At 38.3% G+C, this 21422-nt stretch overlaps 1 protein-coding gene and 5 non-coding genes across 6 annotated transcripts in view; 3 read left to right on the forward strand and 3 right to left on the reverse strand.

The window, feature by feature from the left end:
• The window catches only part of LOC131770860 (fibrillin-2), a 42110-nt gene extending 22879 nt beyond the window's left edge, over positions 1-19231 (forward strand). The window contains exons 32-54 of the mRNA XM_066169779.1: positions 374-496; positions 984-1106; positions 1231-1356; positions 1716-1835; positions 2281-2403; positions 2642-2767; positions 2858-2977; positions 3173-3289; positions 4686-4808; positions 8857-8976; positions 10639-10761; positions 11312-11431; positions 11950-12072; positions 12523-12651; positions 12959-13078; positions 13244-13336; positions 13854-14099; positions 14631-14784; positions 15076-15476; positions 15617-15754; positions 16124-16443; positions 17591-17738; positions 18349-19231. Of these exons, the coding sequence (XP_066025876.1) occupies positions 374-496; positions 984-1106; positions 1231-1356; positions 1716-1835; positions 2281-2403; positions 2642-2767; positions 2858-2977; positions 3173-3289; positions 4686-4808; positions 8857-8976; positions 10639-10761; positions 11312-11431; positions 11950-12072; positions 12523-12651; positions 12959-13078; positions 13244-13336; positions 13854-14099; positions 14631-14784; positions 15076-15476; positions 15617-15754; positions 16124-16443; positions 17591-17728 (3326 nt within the window). The 3' untranslated portion in view covers positions 17729-17738; positions 18349-19231. The remainder of the gene's footprint in view (positions 1-373; positions 497-983; positions 1107-1230; positions 1357-1715; positions 1836-2280; positions 2404-2641; positions 2768-2857; positions 2978-3172; positions 3290-4685; positions 4809-8856; positions 8977-10638; positions 10762-11311; positions 11432-11949; positions 12073-12522; positions 12652-12958; positions 13079-13243; positions 13337-13853; positions 14100-14630; positions 14785-15075; positions 15477-15616; positions 15755-16123; positions 16444-17590; positions 17739-18348) is intronic.
• On the forward strand, positions 3445-3536 carry Trnay-gua (transfer RNA tyrosine (anticodon GUA)). Its single transcript is given in 2 exon segments — positions 3445-3481; positions 3501-3536. It is a non-coding gene; the product is annotated as a tRNA-Tyr (tRNA).
• On the forward strand, positions 4081-4167 carry Trnay-gua (transfer RNA tyrosine (anticodon GUA)). The gene is given in 2 exon segments: positions 4081-4117; positions 4132-4167. It is a non-coding gene; the product is annotated as a tRNA-Tyr (tRNA).
• Trnay-gua (transfer RNA tyrosine (anticodon GUA)) lies at positions 9834-9923 on the reverse strand. The gene is given in 2 exon segments: positions 9834-9869; positions 9887-9923. It is a non-coding gene; the product is annotated as a tRNA-Tyr (tRNA).
• Positions 10242-10328, reverse strand: Trnay-gua (transfer RNA tyrosine (anticodon GUA)). The gene is given in 2 exon segments: positions 10242-10277; positions 10292-10328. It is a non-coding gene; the product is annotated as a tRNA-Tyr (tRNA).
• Trnay-gua (transfer RNA tyrosine (anticodon GUA)) lies at positions 11053-11139 on the reverse strand. The gene is given in 2 exon segments: positions 11053-11088; positions 11103-11139. It is a non-coding gene; the product is annotated as a tRNA-Tyr (tRNA).
• Positions 19232-21422: the final 2191 nt, after the last annotated feature.

Genomic DNA, 21422 nt, shown 5'->3' on the forward strand with positions numbered 1-21422 from the left:
GACGATGTATTCGAGTAATGGTGTTTCATCCTGGAAGCCTTTTTTTGTATTAATTCGAGTAACGTAAATTGAACAAAGGTGCTACACTGTGAAATATCAGCGGCCTTCTCTCCATATTTCTAAACCGAAAATATACGTTACTACTCACAACCCAATTGATTTCATTTCAATAAGGCAAACGTATCTTTTTAGTTTGCATTTTACCCTCTACTGATTACATTTTTTATTCTATATCGTGGTGACTTAATATTTATCATTTGTACGCGTTATCGGCCCGAGAAATCTCTTATTTTTACCAACTAGCGAAGGTACTAGATTTACCCGAACAGACAGGCAGATGAGTGTTAATTTTGCTTTTTCTCCTTCTATTCAGATGTTAACGAATGCCAGCCATTTAAGAACAAGTGCCACCTAGATGCTGAGTGCCTCAATAGCGAAGGCTCCTATGAGTGTCGGTGTAGGCCTGGCTACAAAGGAAATGGCTTCAGCTGCGTTTGTGAGTTGAAACAATTTCCCGTTTATGAATGATCGGGGAAAAGATTTGATTCTCTACTGGCCTTGAAAGAAATATACCCTAAAAGTTTATTCCAAAAAAGCTAATTCTGGCTTTAAGCAATGATATAATTTTTTTCTCTAAATTCTCTGTGATGTACCAGTCACTTAGGCCATTTACCTACTGTACTGGGTTATCTTATCATGGGTGATGAATACATCTTAACCCTTTAGCCCCTAAGAGTGACTAGCATCTAATTTCTCCTTACAATATCACCCCAAAATCACACATAAAGATCACAAGAAAAAAGGAAATGATCTCCAACGATAGAAGCTCAGGATTGTTAAACAAATTCTCCTTGTCAGCACCATAAGAAATGTATTTAGAACAGTCTGGAGAATATGTTTACTGATGTCAGGGTGTAAAGGGTTATGTCGCCCTTCCAATACTGATCGTTTGAGTATTTTACGCGGTCTTTATTCTACTACAGCGGATGGTACATGTGAAGGTAGAGTTTGCCATCCAAATGCCGATTGTTTTCGAAAGTTTCCAGAGGCACGACGACAATGCAAGTGCCGAGATGGTTGGCAAGGAGACGGGTTTAGTTGTTCTGGTAAGGTGGTTTTTTTTTTAACTTAAATTTCTTACCATGCCATTCATCAGTAGCCTCTTTTCTGGCAATATTTACAAAGCTTAAGGGTTATTATCGTGCGAACTCTGTCTTTCTTTCACACCAGACATCAACGAATGTCAGTCACCCAGTGACACTGACTGTCACTCAAAGGCAGAGTGCTTTAATACAGAAGGATCTTATGAATGCCATTGCAAGCCGGGTTACCTTGGTGATGGTGTTAACTGCACATGTAAGTTGAAAAAGGGAGGGAGGGGAGTTATCGGAAATGTCGGAGCTGTAAATAGTTTTTCGGGAAACTGAGTTGCAATCGATATATGGGTCAAACAACTTGGTGGCAATGGAGCTGACAACTGTTTTGTACATAAAAAAAAAAGGGACACAAAGAGGAAAAAACAAAAGATTCCGTTCATCTTTGTCAAATGAAGAAAGATGTTGGATATTTATTAACGAGCGGAGGGGGTCGTTTCCTCCATTGTCGTGAAAAGCTTGACATCTTTTCCTATGAAATAATCTTCGAAGATGTGAACGAATTAACATCGATCATCGGTAACGAATTCGTTTTACCTCACTACATCGTTTCACTTGTAGCTGATGGTTCGTGTGATGGAGTCTACTGCGATTCTAATGCTGACTGTGAGGAGAGTTCTGATTTTCCACGGCAATGCATATGCAGAATAGGGTGGAGAGGGAACGGAACTATATGTGAGGGTGAGTTCAAAGAGCTAATGTATCATTGAAGAAAAAACGTTTTCACGAGGAATATGCAACTATAAAATCTCCATCTCGAATCGAAACCCTGCCAGTTCAGATGTGCAAACGCAAAAAGCAAAACAAGTTGTGCGTCTATTTCCAAGGCCTGGTCCGATGATTGAGAGAACTAAACGATTTCGTTGTATAACTGATGTTGGATACGTTGAAAAGGAAAATGACGGATACTATGTTAGCGATAAGACATTACATTCCATTTTATATATATATCTATTTTTATTTTATATTGATTTTACTATTGAAAAACAGGATTGTAAGACCACACACCCTCTCCTCCCATTATCTTTTTTTTTCTAGCAAGTAGCGAAGTAATCGTTAAATGCTGTTTTTTTTTTACCAGTTATATCTTTAACTTATATCATGGTCTTACCTTTGTCCATGCCAGATATTGACGAGTGCTTATCCCCAGCAACCAACTGTGACCTGAACGCTGATTGTTATAATAGCCCGGGGTCTTACCAATGTCGCTGCCGGCTTGGTTACCTTGGCAATGGGACTCAATGCGAATGTAAGTCTAAGGGTTATAGACAGGGGTTTCAACAGCGGCTGGCGAAATGTGAAAGGCGGCTGAGCCTCAAAAAGAGTCGTAAACAGACGGCGGCAAGGTCTCATAGGATGCGGTAAACCGCCGGTAACCGTCTTTATTGAAACTTGTGCACTCACAGACCCTGTAGTTTTTCAACCAACTAAAAATGATGATTGTTTTTTACCGTTATTTGTTTTATCCATTCTGCCTTTGTTTTCAGCCGATGGTACGTGTGATGGTGTGGTTTGTAGTCAACACGGTGTATGCGTTCCAAAAACTGCTGGCAACCGCGCCCGGCAGTGCATTTGCGTCGATGGTTGGGCGGGGGATGGAAGGAAATGTGTTGGTAAGAGACTGATTCAATATGAGTTACAGTTAAGTGGCCAGCTTGAGCCCATTTATGCAAAACTTTAGGCCTCTCTCTATTTCTCCGTAGACGTGGACGAATGTCGAACAAATAACAGTTGTCATCAGCATGCAGATTGTCTCAACACTCTTGGGTCGTATTCCTGCCGCTGTAGGCCCGGCTACCAAGGAACTGGCTTTGAATGTGAATGTAAGTGGTCAAAAAGTTAGTAGTGACGCAACGCTTGGATTCGATGTTGCAATTTATTGCACTGACTGAGAGTCGCAACTCTTAACACTTGAGCTATTTGTTCTCTACCCCTGTCACCTTAACGAGTCCCTTATCTAGACTTAAAGCTAGGCTGCAAGATATAATTTCAATTATATTGTTCTCTACCAATTTTAGCTGATGGCACTTGTGCAGGAGAGGTCTGTCATGCGAATGCCACGTGTCAAAACTTGATTCAAGGACCGAGCTGCGTGTGTAGCAGTGGTTACCAGGGTCCCGGAACGTCGTGCGGTGGTGAGTTCATTTTTTTCACGCCAATGATCAATTCATCCATGTGCATTTTCTTTTTGCTCATATAAAGTCAGCAACGAGGATGGGGACAAGAACAAAGCTCATAAGTTGTTCATACTCGTTTATCTATGAGCGGAAATGCGATCATGTTGAATGTGCCTTCGATAGCTCAGTTGGTAGAGCGGAGGACTGTAGAGCGGAGACATTGATTGATATCCTTAGGTCGCTGGTTCGAATCCGGCTCGAAGGAGATTTTTTTTTAGTTTTTTTTGTTACTTTTGTAATGTTTGTGTGGCTGACTGGATTTTATTGTCATTCATTTTGGTCTGGAGAAGGACCACATTATGATTCGCTTTATATCATCTTTAAGGCGACACTCCACCCCCCCCCCCCCCCTTCTTAAAAAAACAAACAAACAAACAAAGAAAAAGAAAGAAAGAAGCAATGATTTTTTTAACCTGCTCATGTGGAAAGAGAGATAACATGACTGCCTGCAGTAGGAAAGACAAGCTTTCCTCTCTCCGCGGGCCATTTTACACCATAGAAGGAAGGACGACTTAAGCGTGTCGTCGTTGTTAACGTTTTACTATGAACTAGGAACAATGTATTTAAGAAGAATTAGTACATGTATCAATGTAAATTTAATTTACTAATTATATTTTCAACTGCTATGCTATTCACACGCTTCGCTTCTTACTCAAACTGATACCAATGGCCACTTAGACATCCACCAACTGACCTCTAGTTATTTTTACGGATTCATTTCTGCTAGAACACCTCTACAAGTACTTGCTCCTTCGATAGCTCAGCTGGTAGAGCGGAGGACTGTAGAGACATTGACTGATATCCTTAGGTCGCTGGTTCGAATCCGGCTCGAAGGAGATTTTTTTTAGCTTTTTTTGTTACTTTTGTAATGTTTGTGTGGCCGACTGGATTTTATTGTCATTCATTTTGGTCTGGAGAAGGACCACATTATGATTCGCTTTATATCATCTTTAAGGCGACCCTCCACCCCCTTACCTTCTTAAAAAAACAAACAAACAAACAAACAAAGAAAAAGAAACACGCCAAATCAAATACTTATCATTTAGAAAAAAGCAAATAAGCTAATCATACGATGGATCTGATCGCTCAAAATCCTTCAAAAAAGCTTTTTCCATTTCTAAGTTAGCTTTCTGAGGAAAAGATACAACTTTGGATGTTAAACTGTAGCCCTTATCTAACCCATGTTAGTAAGGGGTGCGCCGATACTGAAATAACGATATTGTTATTGATATCATTATTGTTACCATTATCATTGTTGTCATTGTTATTATTGTTACCATCATTATTGTTCATGTAGTCAGTAGTAATCACTATTAATATTTATTATAATTAATTTACTTTCTTTGTGCGGCAGATATCGACGAATGCAGAACTGGTGACAACAAATGTCATTCAGACGCAAACTGCCTCAATTCTATCGGTTCATATACCTGTCAGTGTAAGCCAGGTTACCAAGGGAGCGGAGTCATATGTAAATGTAAGTACATGTATTTCTATAACAGTTGTGTAAATACGGATGTAAAAGATAAGAAAATCAGTGGCACACTACTTGTTCACTCTACCCATGGTCTCTACTGGAAAGCCTCACGACACAATGGAATCCATTGTTAAATTTATCATACACCGAAAACTTAAAGTATTGCCGTAAGAACAGGCGTCATCAAGGTAGCAAACTTCACGGAATCCTTACGTTTTAAGATAATTGATCACACAAGTAACTGACCACGCTACCGCAGCTCATTCAGCGTGGCCAGCTGTCGCCATTCGTTTTTCGTAAACAGGCGAACTTAGAAGGTGTTCTTATCTTTCACGAACTGTTTTAGGATGCACTTCAGTCTGGTTTTCGTCAATCGAAGAAAATTCGAATACGTAGAATGAAGTATACTTCTCGTGCAGTTAAAAGCTGCCGTTAAACTAACTGAGAGAGGTTTTTGCATAGGATCGTTGTATAATTTGAAACTGAAACATTATAATTCTAAATGTCAGCCTCTCTTTTGCATCAGGCTGATGGCGTTGTGTAGGATAACGGTTAAAGTAAAAAAAAAATCACTCCTGCCGATCAGTGATACCTACTTGGTCGTTGCATTCGTTAATTTATGGAAATAACGGCGTTCCTAGTGAGGAAGACAAGATTTATCAGACGAATTGTGATAACCGAACATTTTCATCATGCAAATTTTCCGAGGAAGCCCCTCAATAAATTATTCACGTTCGTCGAGATATTCAACGCAAGAGGTTTTTCTCTGCTTTATTCTTCGAAACTACTTCGTAAAAGCTGACTTTAAAATTTGAGCGTGCTCTTAGAGAAATAGCATTCTTGGAAGTTCCAGATCTCTGTATACGAGCAATTCCTTTCCTGTTTATATTCGACAAAGTAAGCGTTTTAAGCCATTCATGGTACAGACGTCGTTGTTTCATTTCGCGTGCGGAATGAACCGTATTTGTCGTTTATTTTTTTAAATCCAGTCGAATTTTAACTGATGACAACCTGCGATATTTACCTTTGCGATCGAAGCTTTACACGTATCTCGTTTTGATTTATTTAGTTCGTAACATTTACCATAATTTCAGTTTACATCTAAAACGTAAAGAACTTTGCAGGCAGATAAACTTAATGGCGAGAAATATAGCAAATGCTACAAGATAGCGTTCACATCGTTCATAAAGAACTTTGCACGCAGATGAACTTAATGGCGAGATAAATAGCGAATGCAACAAGATAGCGTTCACATCTCTCTCGAATCTTTGTACACGCAATTACTCCATTGTACTTTATTATTTGAGAGCATATGAACCGTGAAACGAAAGCTTGCAATTTGACACTCGATCTGTTATTCAAAAAGGACCTACATAATCATTAGGAACTGTCGAGGGTGGCTTGTCGGGGGAACCCCCTAATTTATTATTCAACATGACGTCATAGTCTTTGAAGTTGCCATTGTGTCAGTTTCACTTATTATATTCACCGGTGGTTGGATCCTTTACAGCTAATCAGAAATTTCCTTCTATATCTCAACCCCGCGGGGAATTTGTGTATTTCTGGGGACACAAAAAAGGAAAAACAAACGACATCTTTCATACAACGAAATTTCGCTGTGTGAGCCAATTTGCAAGCGTTACTTAACCTAAACAAACGAGTGAGTTGTGTTTACCAAAGTTGAGAATCATTGCGAAATTAGCGTCCTCTCAAAATTAGGTATTAAGTTACATAATATTATTTAGGAACAGAACGGAGGGCCACTTTAAATCGGAGATTCAGCTAGGTTTAGGTGTTAAAACGAAGTACCTTAAAGGCAACTCGAAAGTTGTCTTGTACTTAACATGTGACCGAATACAAAACTACCTTCTTTTTAAGCCAACCAGAGGTAATATTGAACTATCTGCTATACAAATATTAATCTTGCTCTAGTGCATATTCCTAAGTTTGTTTCTTTATTGCCTAGAAGATGGTACAGCCAGAAATCATCAACTCAGCCTGTTATACTCGGTCGCCAAAATCTGCGTATGTAGGAGAAAGTTAACGCATGGATGCAGTCACTTAACTGGTGTTGTAGAATACAGATCCCTGTAATTTCTTCCCTTCTTAGGGGGAAATGTTTCAGTTATAATTCCAATTACAAACGGAGCCTCAGCGGCTCGTGACACCGCCATAACTACGACTTGCTAGGACTGGATTAAGATGGTACTTTTACTTTGAGATTGAATTGTTAGTGATTTCAAGGGTACTGAAGTTTTGGAGTCGACATTCGCTGTCGCTGGCGCTGTTCTTCGGTAAGGCGACCAGCATTTGAAATCGCGTCTGGCACTTACCGGAGAAACTGGTGGCTAAACATTGTTCAACTTTTGTGCAAGGAAGCGGAGAGTAACATAATCGAGCTCATGTCCTTCATGTAGTCGCAACCTCAATTCATTCTTGAATATCCCACTAATGCCTTTTTGCAGATATGCAAAACGATGGCAAAAGATGAGGTCATAAGGCGGGGAGGGGGGATAATCAACTGATATGTGTAGAGGATAACCCTCCCCAGGTCCGGACCTCACTTTGTTAGTGTCGATTGAGGAATATATATACTATTCAGATCAGGAGTTTTGTTTCATATGGGACACTTGTTCTCATAACGCATGCGCCTCAAGCGGAGCATGCCTTTGAGTGGCAATAGCTCATTCGATTTCGTTACATTTTCTAACGAGAATATCCGAAACATCACATAATGCTTCTGTTCGATCTAGAGGACTTCAACTTGTTTGGCCCCTCGTAGTTCTCAGGATCATTCTTCTTTTTACCGGTGTTGATATATTGCTAGACGAACAATATCTAAATTTTCACAAATGGAGCACCATACTTTGTAATGTTATATTATTTCTCTCAAAATTTCCTCAACATACGTCTCAACATTCATATTTCACCTATAAACAAGAGTGTTGCGAAAACAAGAACGGTGTATTCAACAGCCATTACAGACCTTTATCTCCAGAATGATCAAAACGCTGTCAGATGTAAAAAGCTGCAATATCCATTGTTTGGTCTAGGTTCAGGCAAGGGGAACCCCCTCATAATTATGCAATAAACTATGCTAAATTGTACGCCCCTGAATTAATTGTGTAAGCGCGAAAAGGTAAACTTTCTATCTCTTTTTACCACCCAATAAGTGAAAAAATCTGAACTTAGAATTTTTCGAAGCTTACATTCGTTCTGTTCAACAAAACACAAACCGCGCTTATCATCGATTTTTCGTGCGTGATATAAGATCTGCCTCGTCACACCGGAAGTCAAATATAAACAAAAGCCCTCTTGTCGTCTATTGCCCAATGAAAAGTAAGCCTTTTGACCGCATTAAGACAACACGAACTATGTTTTGATTTCACTTCGGTCTGATAACATACGTTCCCATCTATAGCGTCACTGAGTGCTTTTTATAAAGATTACAACGAGTTTATTCTTCTATCCTTATTGTATGGTTAGACATCTAGACAGTTCGAACGATTTCATCTTCTTCTGACCACTTACAAAGTATTAAATGATCCGAAGAATTAAATATTCTTTCTGCTCTAAATTCATTTCATATACGAATGTTGAGCGGATGAAAAAAAAATTTGCATATACATTGGACCGAATTCATAAATCTCGCGAAAGGAAAGAGTGAGCTTTACAGCAAAGATAACTGCAAAAAATATACCCGGGTATACCGGGACTTCATTATTTTAGAACCTTTTCCTTAGACCCGTAAATCATCTCTGTTGTAGAATTGGAAAAGAAATCTTTTTTCATCGCTAAGGCTAAAGCACCCTAGTGGCTGAAAGCAGACGGCAAGACGTGCAACCTTGTCATTTGCCGTGTGCCATTCTCTAATAACTCATTTCAACGGTAAATATGACGCCGTGTCAAGCTGGTTTTTATCCAAAATGAGTTTTGTGTATTAATCAATTGTAGTGTTAGCTATTTTATTTCAGATTTCCATAAGAATAAATTCATGCCGCTGAGATCGCAAATCCAATTAACTTAGTTTCTTCTAAATTTCTTTCAGCCGATGGCACATGTGCAGGAGTAAGATGTCACCCAGATGCTACATGCGAACCAAACTCGCCGCTCGGTCCAGTGTGCGTTTGTAAGGAGGGTTACCAAGGCGATGGTCGTAAATGTTCTGGTAATTTTTTAAAATTAATTTTCTTTTTTTTAATTAAAACTTCTTGTTTGCTGTCTTAGTCATTTAACCTCGACACCCCCACATCAATATGCATATTCTCTATACTGCCCCTCATACATTTCCTGGGGTACTGACAAGGAGAATTTGTATGACTATCACCAGTTTCTCTGCTTTGTGATAAATTTTCACTATTCTCATGACCTTAAAGTTTGATTCAGTCGCTCTTAGGGGTTAAATGGTAAAGACTAGAAGCACAGCCCTCAACAATTTGCATGAGCGTTGAATCTTGCATTTTAATTTTTGTTGTCTTATCATCGTGTGCCGTCAAACTCAGTGAGGGCTACGAATCGAAGTCTTGTAAAACCAGTCTGCTACTTTTTACAATCAGTAGAAGTTCACTGGCCGAACACCCGACATATTCCTTCTTCTTTTTTTTTTTTTTTTTTTTTTTTTGCCGTGTACAATGTCTAATGGCTCTCCAGTCATTTTAAACGAACAAAGAATAGAGACCTCAGTTTCTTAAGGAAAAGTTTGTGCACACGAAAACTAAGTTCACGGGCTCACGGCATAAACTGCCGCACTTTTGTGTTAATTTTTTTTTTTATTATTTTTTATTTTTATTTTAACCGGCTTTCCTAGTCGTTTATCGCTATTAGTTATTTATGTCCTAGAGGTTGAACTACAGGTTTGTGATGCGGGACATTGATGTCTGGGGAGATTTACTGTCCCCATACATTACAACAATACCCTAATTCTCCCAGTTAATACGAAAAAATTCGGAGACGAAATAAGGCAAAGTCAAAGCAAGGAGAATAAGAATCACAGTGCAAAAATTTTTCAACCAATAAAAAGAGTTTTCCTTCGAGCCGGATTCGAACCAGCGACCTAAGGATGTCAATCAAATTAATTTCTACAGTCCTCCGCTCTACCAACTGAGCTATCGAAGGTAGTTAGTATTGTTAGTATTTTTATTTTGAGTTTTAAATGCAGAGATATCCGTTTGTGTCGTTACTGAACAAAATCTAGATGAATGTATAGAAAACACACCGACGAAACATAAATGTTAAATCACAATTTCAAGCGTCAGGAGTTAAATTAATCAAAAAAGGAAATGAAAATGTTTAAAAAAAGTAGTGAAAAATGAAATTCTTCTATAAAATACCAGCGAAATGAAAAATTTCACTAAAATTCACTAAAATGAATGACAATAAAATCCAATCAGCCACACAAACATTACAAAAGTAACAAAAAAAGCTAAAAAAATTTCCTTCGAGCCGGATTCGAACCAGCGACCTAAGGATATCAATCAATGTCTCTACAGTCCTCCGCTCTACCAACTGAGCTATCGAAGGAGCAAGTACTTGTAGTTGTGTTCTAGCAGTAAGAAGTAGGAAGTAAGAAGCGAAGCGAGTGAACAGCTTAGCATTTGAAAATATAACTAGTGAATCAAATTTACATTGATACTTGTACCAATTATTCTGAAATACATTGTTCCTTGTTCATAGTTAAACGTCAACAACGACGACACGCTTCAGTCGTCCTTCCAAAGTTCTTGTGGTGTAAAATGGCCCGCCGAGAGAGGAAAGCTTGTCTCTCCTACTGCAGGCTGTCATGTTATCTCTCTTTCCACATGAGTAGGTTAATTGCTTCTTTGTTTCACAGATATTGATGAATGTAGCAACGGTGGTGATAAGTGTCACCCAGAGGCTGACTGTGCAAACACTTTGGGATCCTACAACTGTTCATGTAACCTGGGTTTTGAAGGAGACGGATTCGACTGCAAACGTAAGTACATACTGATGCTTAACAGATGATTAAAACCGAATGAATAAATTGACTGACTGACCGACAGACTGTCTTACTGAATGACTAAATGACTGACTGACTGACTGATTGGTTGATTGAATGTCTAATGCTGTTAATGGCCGAAGGGCTAACCGAGAAATGGTTTGATTGATTGATTGACCAATTGAGTGATTGACTGACAGACATTCCGATTGCTTGACTAATCGATTGACCAATTGATTGATCAATGATTAATTGTGATATGAAACTGAAAAGCAAAAGGGAACAATTTCCTTCGAGCCGGATTCGAACCAGCGACCTAAGGATGTCACCAGAGACCTCTACAGTCCTCCGCTCTACCAACTGAGCTATCGAAGGAATAGATGATTTGGTATGTGTTCCAACAAAAATCAATTCGTGGATGGTGCTTTTTGTCAGTTGGCAGATGTCGAAGTGGCCACCGGTGTCATTTTGAGTACGACATAAGAAAATAATCCTTGATTGATTGATTCATTCATTGACTAGTGACTAATTGATTGATTCTTAACAGCGGACGGCACATGCGCAGGAGTTGTGTGTGCGGCTGATGCCGAATGTATGACGTTGTCAAACGGTGACAAATTTTGTGAATGTAAAGACGGTTTCTCAGGAGATGGTCTCAATTGTAGAGGTTAGTGCTGCCAAAATGTAATAGAATATGAAGTAGGACACCGACCTGGTCTGGGCTCAGTCATATGTGGGGCTTACATAGGGTTATATATCGCTATCCAGGGGATTAGTGATAACAAATTGTGTTAGCATTTTCCACTGGATAGAGATTTATCAAGTGGATTTATCTAACCTTTGAACAATTGGAGCCTGATGTAAATGAAATGTAGCGTTATGAAATGTATAATTTATTGTCGTGGTCTCAATTTATTATACTTAAAGTTACCAATCAGGAGAAGTCGTCTGTCTGTCTGTTTTGTTTGTTCTTTTGCCTTTTTTGAAACCTTATTTATTTTTGGTGTCAGTTTTAATTTTATCAACATCCATTAATTTTCTGAATGAAAAGTGCAATTCGAAAGAAAAAGGTTTAATTGGTGCAGAAAACTGTAGTACGTTATAAACGAGATATCTTTGTTAAGAATGGTAATTGAGAACTCGATAGCAGTGTAATAACTAATGGTTTGGTATTTCTCTTTCCAGATATCGATGAATGCGCACAACCGATCCACAAATGCCACAGGAAGGCAACCTGCGTTAATCGACCTGGCACATACCTTTGCCGGTGTAAAATAGGGTACTTTGGCGATGGTTTCGACTGCTTAAGTAAGGAACAGCTATCGTAAGCGACTTTTTAAGTACCATGGCAGTGGAACCAGGAGCCCCCTTCCGCCCTTTTAATGTAATTTAAAGGTGTTCGTCTCTTCTCATCCAAAAAAGCATCTGTCAAGAAATTGAAACAATATTTTGCGGTATAGTTAATGGTAAAGGTAGACTATCGCTCTATGGCTAACAGAATTAAGCTTGTGCCCGTATGTAGAAGCAGGAGAAGCACGAATAAACGTCATAAACTCGCAGAACTGAAGCTTATTATTTGAGGACTTTCAATAGGAGCTGTTCATAAGACCTTTTACCGCCGTCTGTTCAGCCTGCGTTTAGACTTTCTTTTGTAGGTTTTGCCTCACGGCCGCCTTATGGGCACATCTTCTAGTACACTACTCATATAATAAGTCATTGATACTCCTTAAAACTTTCAAATCGTCTACGTCATGTTAGGTGATGGCACTTGTGAAGGTGCTGTGTGTGACCTCAATGCCGTCTGTGTGGCACTCAATGACAGCGTGGATCCGGAAAAAGAGTGTCGTTGTAAAGCTGGGTATACTGGAAAAGGAACAATCTGCAACGGTTAGTTGTTTGATTTAATAGAAAAATATGAATTTGACACAATCATTAGGGCTTTTATTTGGTAAGGGAACTGGTCTATTTCACATTGTTAAGTTGGAAAATGACAGTCTATCTATATTCACTGCATGTATTAGATGTCAGGTACCTTTCTCTTCTAAATTATATCATCCATGTCTCACAAAGGCATGTGTGTATTTCAAAATTTGCTCGAACTAACGCAACGCCGTGGTCCTTGCAAGAGATTTCAGGAAGTACTTGGGGATGCGATTGCCACTTATTAGTTAAAGAAGCTTTGTCCTTTCTACAGATGTAAACGAATGTCTGGATAAATCCGTCTGCCCTGAAAAAGCTGACTGTTTCAACTTGGCTGGGTCTTTTATGTGCAAATGTCTACCTGGATACAAGAAGGTTGGAGAAACTTGCAGAAGTGAGTGCTGCGTTTAACAGAAATAGAACACTTGCTTTGTAAGCAAAAGTAAATGTTTGACCTTAAGGAGACGGTTAAAGCTGTGTCGTTTACTTGTAAGAAGATCTGGTGAAATTTTTGTCTCCATATTTCAGTAGATTTATCTGATTTTTTGTCTAATTGCAGAGGATTGCAAACTTTGCCTAAATGGAGGTTCTTGCTCTGAAAACAACACATGCCTGTGCCCTCCTGGATTCTCTGGTCAGCGGTGCCAGTGGCGTAAGTATCAAAAGCGGAAGACAGAACCCAATTGGTTGAACATTTTGTATACATCAAGAAATGTTCCAAACACCGAAATGAAAAGGAATGTATCACAAGCAAACTAGACAAGACCAATACCAAGCATAGGAAGGGGAAAGATAACGGAGAAGAAGACGGAGTGAACAAACAAACTGACGAGAACTAAGCTAAGGAACAAGCAAATAACAAATACAAAATTTTAAGAACCATTTAATGATATAATGATACATATATATATATATAAATCGTTAATTGGTTCTTAAAGTTTTTGATATGTACATAATTAAAAATCAGGTAATGGGTAATTAAAGAATCAGGCTAAAAGACCATGTATCGCCCAAAACATTCCATACATGCTTTAGTTTGGTTTTGTTGGATAAACTGACGGTTGAGATACACTGTTTGTCATAGTTTGACGATAACGGAGTTGAAGTAAATATTGTGCTCATAATTGCACTGGCATTGTTTGTTTATATCAATTCTTCTTTGTTTTAAGATGGAGACGCATCGCTTATCTTCAGTAAAGGAAACAGTATACAACGCATGTCTCTTCCTCCTAGACCTAACGGTATAGGTGTTATTTACCAGCGGCCGGGCGCGGTACATGTGGGAATTGACTATGATTGTGTAGAACGGCGAGTGTACTGGACCGAGGTCACAAAAGGAGTCATTGTGCGCGCAAAATATGACGGAAGTGAAATGGAAGTTATTGTTGATAGCAAAGAAGTCGCAAGTCCAGAGGGTAAGAAGAAAGAGAAGTGTCTCTGTTATGTTAATTTGCCATCAGATAAAGAAGAATAGAGGCTTATACAAGGAAAGCTGCAAGGGACTATGATTGTATAGTCGCTTTAGTATGTTGTAATTAGCTTTAGCATTCTAATTTAGAATCTATTACGTTCTTTATAATATGTGCCCCGCTAGCTAAATGTCTCCATTCACGAGTGGACATCTGTTTTCTTAAAGGCATTCCTGTTTGATACAGTAATACAGTTGTTGAGATCTGGTGAACAGAAAAAGTATTTGCGTACAGGGTGGGGCCACGTCACAGCCATCTTGCAGGGAAGTTGGAACACTTCTATTTCAACTCTGCGAGCCAACTTTGTACTGAGTAATATTGGAAATTTAGCCACCATTTAAAGCTGCAATTCGATATATATACATGTATCTATTTTTTTTGTTTGTTTTTGTTTTGTTTTGTTGTTGTTTTTTATTTGCCTAACGCGATTATTCAACGTACCTTTTATTTATTCGTTACATTTGACAATTCATACAGGGATTGCGGTTGACTGGATGGGAAGGAACATTTACTGGACAGACTCGTGGCTTGATGCTATTGAAGTGGCCAAGCTGAATGGCAGCCATAGACGTACGCTCGTCTCCTCTGACCTGGTTGATCCAAGGGCCATTATAGTCGATCCGCCAAATGGGTGAGTCTGAGTGAGCCATAGTTCAGCGGGTAACGTCTTCAAAACTAGTCCACTCCATTTTATCTTCTGAATTCTCTTATAAGTCGAATTTCAAAGCCATTAGTATCCGTTTTGGTGGTTAATGGGGCAAACCTAAAAGAAGGATTTTGTAGTGATATTTATAGGTGTGATAAGCACTAATCCTAACTCGAATTCTTTGTTAATGTTGATTTAATTTAGCAAGCAGTTAAAAGTAGTTGCATGTTCTCTTTTCATCTGCAAGTTTTCTTTACCGTCACTTTTTTCTTCTAGTAAAATGTACTGGGCCGATTGGAGCCGAAACCGACCAAAGATAGAAGTTGCAAACATGGATGGAACCGATAGGCGGATCGTTGTAAGCTCACAACTCAGTCTTCCAAACGGCTTAACAATTGTCCACTCAACAAACGAGCTATGCTACTCTGATGCCGGCATGTGGGCTATTTCCTGTGTGAATCTAGGAGACCTGAGCATGCGTAAAGCATATAATCCAGCTCCCTATCCGTTTGGTATAACCAATTTCAACAGGACTCTGTTCTGGACGGACTGGACTCTTGGAAGAATTCAGAGAATGGGAATGAACTCTAAATTCCCTGACAAGCCTTTAAGGTCATTTGTAGGAAGCAACGGGAAGATATTTCACATTAAAGCTGTCCAACCGTGTGGAAGGATTGGTAAGAACTGATGAAGAGAGTGTGCTGTTGTAGAGGTGTGAAATATTATTGTAAATAACTTCTCGATTTCTTATTATTTTTTTCTTGTTTTTATTTTTGTTTCTTTGTTATTTTTTCGGTGTTATCTCGTTTTCGATCAGCCGCTGCCATCAAGAACCCATGTGCCGATGCAAATGGCGGCTGCCTGGGTTTGTGCCTCTTGAAGTCGAAAACCTACTCATGTTCATGCCCCGATGGACTTCATCTTGTAAGGGCTGGAAATGTAACCAAATGTCAAGGTATGATCAACGTGGAGAGCGTACGCATTGCCTTAAATTATGGAATATTTTTCTTGCTGGGACCAAATTAAAAGGGAAAGCAACAACAGAGTTTTACGTTAAAGGGGTTCAACGAAGAAAATTGTTTTTATTACATTTATTATAAGCTTTGACCATTTTCAATCAATTATTTTTTTGTGTGTGCGGTTGGGCTTAGCTCTACCCTAGCACACCATAAGCTAATGGTTTCGAGTCCTCCGTTTTCTTATCAATATTTTGTGAAATTTTGATTACTGAAATTCTTGGCCTTGCCCATTACATAAGATTTCCGCTGAACCATTTGAATTCATATATTTTCTTTATTGCCATTCTTGTTCTTGCTTTCTTCAGAAAAATGTGACAGTGCTCTTGGAATGGAGAGCGGCTTAATAAATGATAAACAGCTCGTTGCACATTCAGCTTTGAATGCCCGTTACGGTGCATCACGTGCTCGACTGCACCTGAGAGAATGGCCTCAGGGGTGGAGTGCGCAGAAAAATGACCCGTCGCCATGGTTACAAATTGACTTGGGTGAGGTTCGCTCTGTAACCGCAGCAGCAACGCAGGGTTATGGGGAAGATAAGAAGAAACAATGGGTAAAGACGTATGCGCTCATGACATCCGTTGACGGAGAGAGATGGACCGTTTATAGGGAAGGAGGAAGGAAACGGGTAAGAGAAATAGGTTTTCTTTGCTATTCATGTGTCCTTAATACCCTTCTGTTTGGTTTAGGAAGCGACGAAAGCATATTTTGAGTAGTTCGTTGCCACGTGCAAAGTAAGCCTTAATCTGAAGAAGACTACAAAAATTTGCTTGGGAAGAATAAGAAAAAACAAACGTAGCAGTAATAAGCCAAGAATGAAAAAGGACTGAACTCAAAGGTAGAATTTTTCAAGATATGTAAACTAAAGCTTATTCTTTTTTGATATATTTGCGGCATAAAAAAAACACCTCTAACTTTCTTTAGCAAAAAAAGGCATCAAAGTAAGGAAACGTTCGCTGTATTTTGTCAATCGTTTCGTCAAAACTAAAACTCTTAAATGATAATTAGCAACACAATCATTATCATTATCATTGTAGTTATAAATTTTGTAATCGTTATTGTCATCATTTCGATTGTCAGTACTATTTCATATTAAATTTTCCGCTTATTGAATCAACTACAAGCTTGATTACATTGTTTCAAAATCATAAGGTTCTAGTTGAAGTTTAAACGACAATTTTAAAGGAAAGTGATTTCATGATGGGCTCTTCATAATCGAGACTGAAAGTGTGTATCAAGATGTCGTTCGAATGCAATTTATGATAAAGTTCGGGTACAAAGTGCGCGCCTTCAACGTGGTTGAAAGAGCGTGCTTTATCAGCGCACAAGAGCAATCTTCATGCTCCTCTGAATTCGACTGTCTTTCATTCATAAAACACACGCCTTAAGCAGTTTCTTTGCTAATTGTCATGAGAAAAACTTGCGTGCTTTTATGAGCCACAATTAGGCCGAATTTCACCGAACATTACACTTTCAGATTCTGTACAAAGAAACTTCAAGCATGTTTGATGGTTTGTGAACTTTGATGGTTTGACAGCTCTAGTCTTGTTCAACCAATCAAGAAGTGGGGACGCGACCGCGTATTGTGTTTCTCCTTACACTTCTTTCGTGCTCTTGCCGCTTCCTGCGTGTTTTACAACAGAATAGAGCACAGTCGAGGCTTCCCTTTTCGTTAAATAAGTCAAAAAGTATTAGTAGCGAGGCCAGATAATTAAACCGAATAGGAATTTTTCTTTGTTGTACCATCTTTGTCTGTTTTTACCTTGCTTCGGCAGATATTTATAGGGAACGTAGACACAGGATCGGTGGTGCGAAACGAACTGAAGATGCCGTTGAGGACTCGCTGGCTCAGAATAGTCCCTCGTTCGTGGAATAACCACATTGGAATGCGGGTCGAATTTTATGGCTGCTGAACCGACAACGGTATGTGCTTTTTTGCGTTTTGGATGTTAGTGTTTTTTTTTTTTTTTTAATAATAATAAAATAGATAAGCCAAGTACTTGAATTGTGAAACTCTTTATACGATAACAACATCAGTGACACCCTCGGCTGCACCTTCTGTACCACTTTTTGTTCGTAACGCATGTTGAAGTCATTTGGGATCTATTACTGAACAGACGCAGGGCAACATGGAATCTATTTCTTGAATAGAAGAAATATGTTTTCCATAACTTATACGATCATCACTTTGAATAAAAACAAAAAAATAATAATAAAACAAAAGCAAATAATAACGCTAGCAGTAACGACAATACTCGTGATAATTGCATTTTAAATCTTTCGTCTCTTAAACCAACATCATATTATTCTCTTCGCTAGTAAACACAGTTCCTTCTGTCTGTTAAAATAGTCAAGTTAAATTCACTTGGGATTGCACCTTTACCAATGCTTCTCCTGTCTTGAAACTCACTGCCATTTTCTAATAAGTTCCTTGCTCAAGGAACATTTTCCATATTCGAGTTATATTTACCCGGTTGATAATGTGCTGACATGAGATGGGTCACTTAAGGAAGTCTATTTTTTTTTCTTAAAGGAACGACCTTCATTTCCAAGCGGCGCAGGAAGAGAAAGTTACACAAATCACCTTGACAACAGAAAACAGATCAGTAACATTTTAACCTGCTAGGAAAAGAGCTGGATCTGTGGCAAATAGCTTGACTGTATTTCTCTTGGTTTTTTTTCTCTCTAAAATGGATATAAGCTGGAAGAAGAGTTATTTTTTTTCAATAGCTGGCAGTGTTATCTATTCAATTTGGCCTTGAAATGTCCTAGAATGAATATAGACAGTACTTCAAAGGGCGACCTTTGAGTAACGTGTAGGAAAAAATCTGTATTTTTAGTAGAATGTCGTAAAGAAACATTCTATTATGATAGCAACGAACGTGCTCAATACGAATGAATCGAAGTAACATATTTCAAAGCTTTCTTGGAGTATAGACCCAAACCCTAGTTAAACTCTAAACCAACATTTTGTGACCAAAAATTGTCCCTTCTAGCTGCGATGCAGTTTCTCTCCAATTAGTTCAGAGAATTTCTTATTAAATCGAAGCAACACCCAACACATGATGCACCTGTTTTCTTTGCGATTTAATGATTATTTCATTTATAAGGGGAGAAGCATGTCTATTATTTCTGGGAGGAAAAATGTTAAAGTTGGACCTCGATTTGAACACAAAACTGCAGTGTTCCAAAGTCAATGTAGCCAAGCCAGGCACAGAAGTTTTATATGTTTAAATTTAGTTTGACTATTGCATGTCAAAAGTAATGCCTAGTCAGATATGTCATCAATAAGGATTCCTAAACAACATCAGCGTTATCGTTGTATCTGGATTAAATAGATCAAAATTTTGTGAAGACCTTATTAAATTTACACTGTTTTTCTTAGCCCAAAAACGTGCAGGTTTTCACTTGATAAACGGCTACGTATTGCTTTATTATTTAAGAGTTGACTCCTCCACTTTGATGTCCTTACCTTGTCCTGCCGATGTCATCGACAGCTTCTCTGTGCGTTATTCTCAACGTATTTTAAAAAGAAAAAGGGGGTTTGAATAACAAAGATATTCACTTTCTTTCAAATCGAGTGGTATTCTTTCATTCTATTTTATTTCTATGCAGGCCCCAGTAACAGTCACTTTTTATCATACAGCGGTCCGTATCAGGGTTTACACAATAACCGCCAGTTACTGGCGCTCTACCGCCGTCTGTAAGGCCTCATACTGTGGTCTGTTAAGCTTGCGAACAGTCTCCAATTTTTGGGTTTCGGTTTTCCGTCCCCTTGTCGAGCACAGCCGCTTTTACATCTTCGGCAGCCGCACATGACGTGATATATTGAAACTAGTCCGTGGCTTAAATATGAAAAAAGCCATCTTTAATTGGAAAAAAAGCGCAGGATTTAACACCCGTTACGTTTATTCAACTTCTTAATTAAAGAAAAAGTCCCTCCTTCGTTTTGAAGAGAGTTGATCGTTAATTGTAAACATGGTAACAGTATGAAGACAATGAAAATGACGTCTCTTTATTCTCCAGTTTATATTCTGGTTAATTCAAAGTAATATATTTACTATATTTGTAGCTATACATTGGTTTCTTTTTTATTTTCTTCCTAAGCTTTCTGTTTGTTAATTCGTCGAATAATCTAGAGGGTGGCAATCTTTTTCGTGACAATCTCTTTCCAAACACAAAAGCGTCCATAATTTATGGTTGTGTATCCATTAATTTCTCTTTCCTGTAATGTCATTTATTTTTAAAAAGTTCGCTCAGAAAGGGTACTCACGAACATCAACACCACATAGCGTGTGAAAATCTAATTTTATAAATAGACAACAGAGACAAATTGTGCAAAATTAAGATTATTTCTTAGTAGCTAAAATTTCGAGAAAATTGTGGTGAGGTTACTTACCCGTCAAAGTTATTCTGAAACGCATTTTGCCTCAGGTTTTGTTTTCAAGAAATGTTTGTTTACACACAGACCAAAGCTGTTAAGTCATAACATCTGAACGACAGGCAAGAATACAAGCAAACCACCTTATTTATCGAATAACTTGTTTTAACGAAGTTAGTTCTTGTTTTAACGAAGATGAAGAAAGTTCCCTGATAACGAGTTCATCATATGCATTTAAATATGACGATCAAGACACAAATAAAAAATTAAGCAAGTTTATTCGTGACTCTATCCAAATTATAGAGATGAAAACGTCAACTTCTTTCAGCACCGATAACATAACGCACAAAGGATTCTATTTCTTTTCAATAGACTTCAAATTACAAACTGAGCTCTTTCATCTCATTGGTTCAATTCTCTTAGAAAGTAAATTGATTTGGTACACAAAGCGACCTTATGAAGGGATAGAATAACTCCAGGAGGTTCATAAATTCACGATTACAATAAATAAAAGCATACAGGTTTACTTTTTACTGCCAGATGACAATTTGCAAGGAAAGGTTATTTTTCACGCTTCGCCAGCGACTCATAGCCATGAAAAATTGAAATAAATGCGAGATAAAATTGTCTAAGGTCTGATCGATTTGGAAAAGTGAAGACCATGAAATTGATTCTGCAAATATTCACGGTAAGGAAGGCTTTCTAACTGCAAATAATGTTGTTTTGTTTGATGTTCCTGCATTTATAGTTATGTAACTTAAGACTTGGTTCGAAAGATCTACTACAAAATTATTGGATAGGGATCTATTCTAGGAGTTTTTTTTTTTCATTAATTTTGGGAAATTTTCAACTTCTCCAACTTGTAGACTCAATCTACTTGTCACTTTCTGTCGTTCTCTTTGCGAGAGTCAAAAGCCTCATAAAACATAGCTCAGAAATGTATTGACTAATCTGATGACATGTGCTATGCATAATAATGGAAGGTCCTCAAACATCCGAGTTATTCAATATAACATCCATACACACTTTCTATACTGATGTCCACATCAGTCTAAGAGGCTCTTGTAAGACTCGTTTAAATGATCGTGAATTGATGTGAAATGATAGCAATAACTGTAGCGATAATAATAAAAGAACTAGTTTTTTTTTCCCTTTTTCTTGCTTAGTTTTTATTCATCGCAAATGCAACTGTGGTCAGTGACGGTAAGAAGTATGAATTGAGATTT

The sequence above is a fragment of the Pocillopora verrucosa genome, chromosome 7, assembly GCF_036669915.1.
Source record: "Pocillopora verrucosa isolate sample1 chromosome 7, ASM3666991v2, whole genome shotgun sequence".
NCBI classification, from domain to species: domain Eukaryota; kingdom Metazoa; phylum Cnidaria; class Anthozoa; order Scleractinia; family Pocilloporidae; genus Pocillopora; species Pocillopora verrucosa.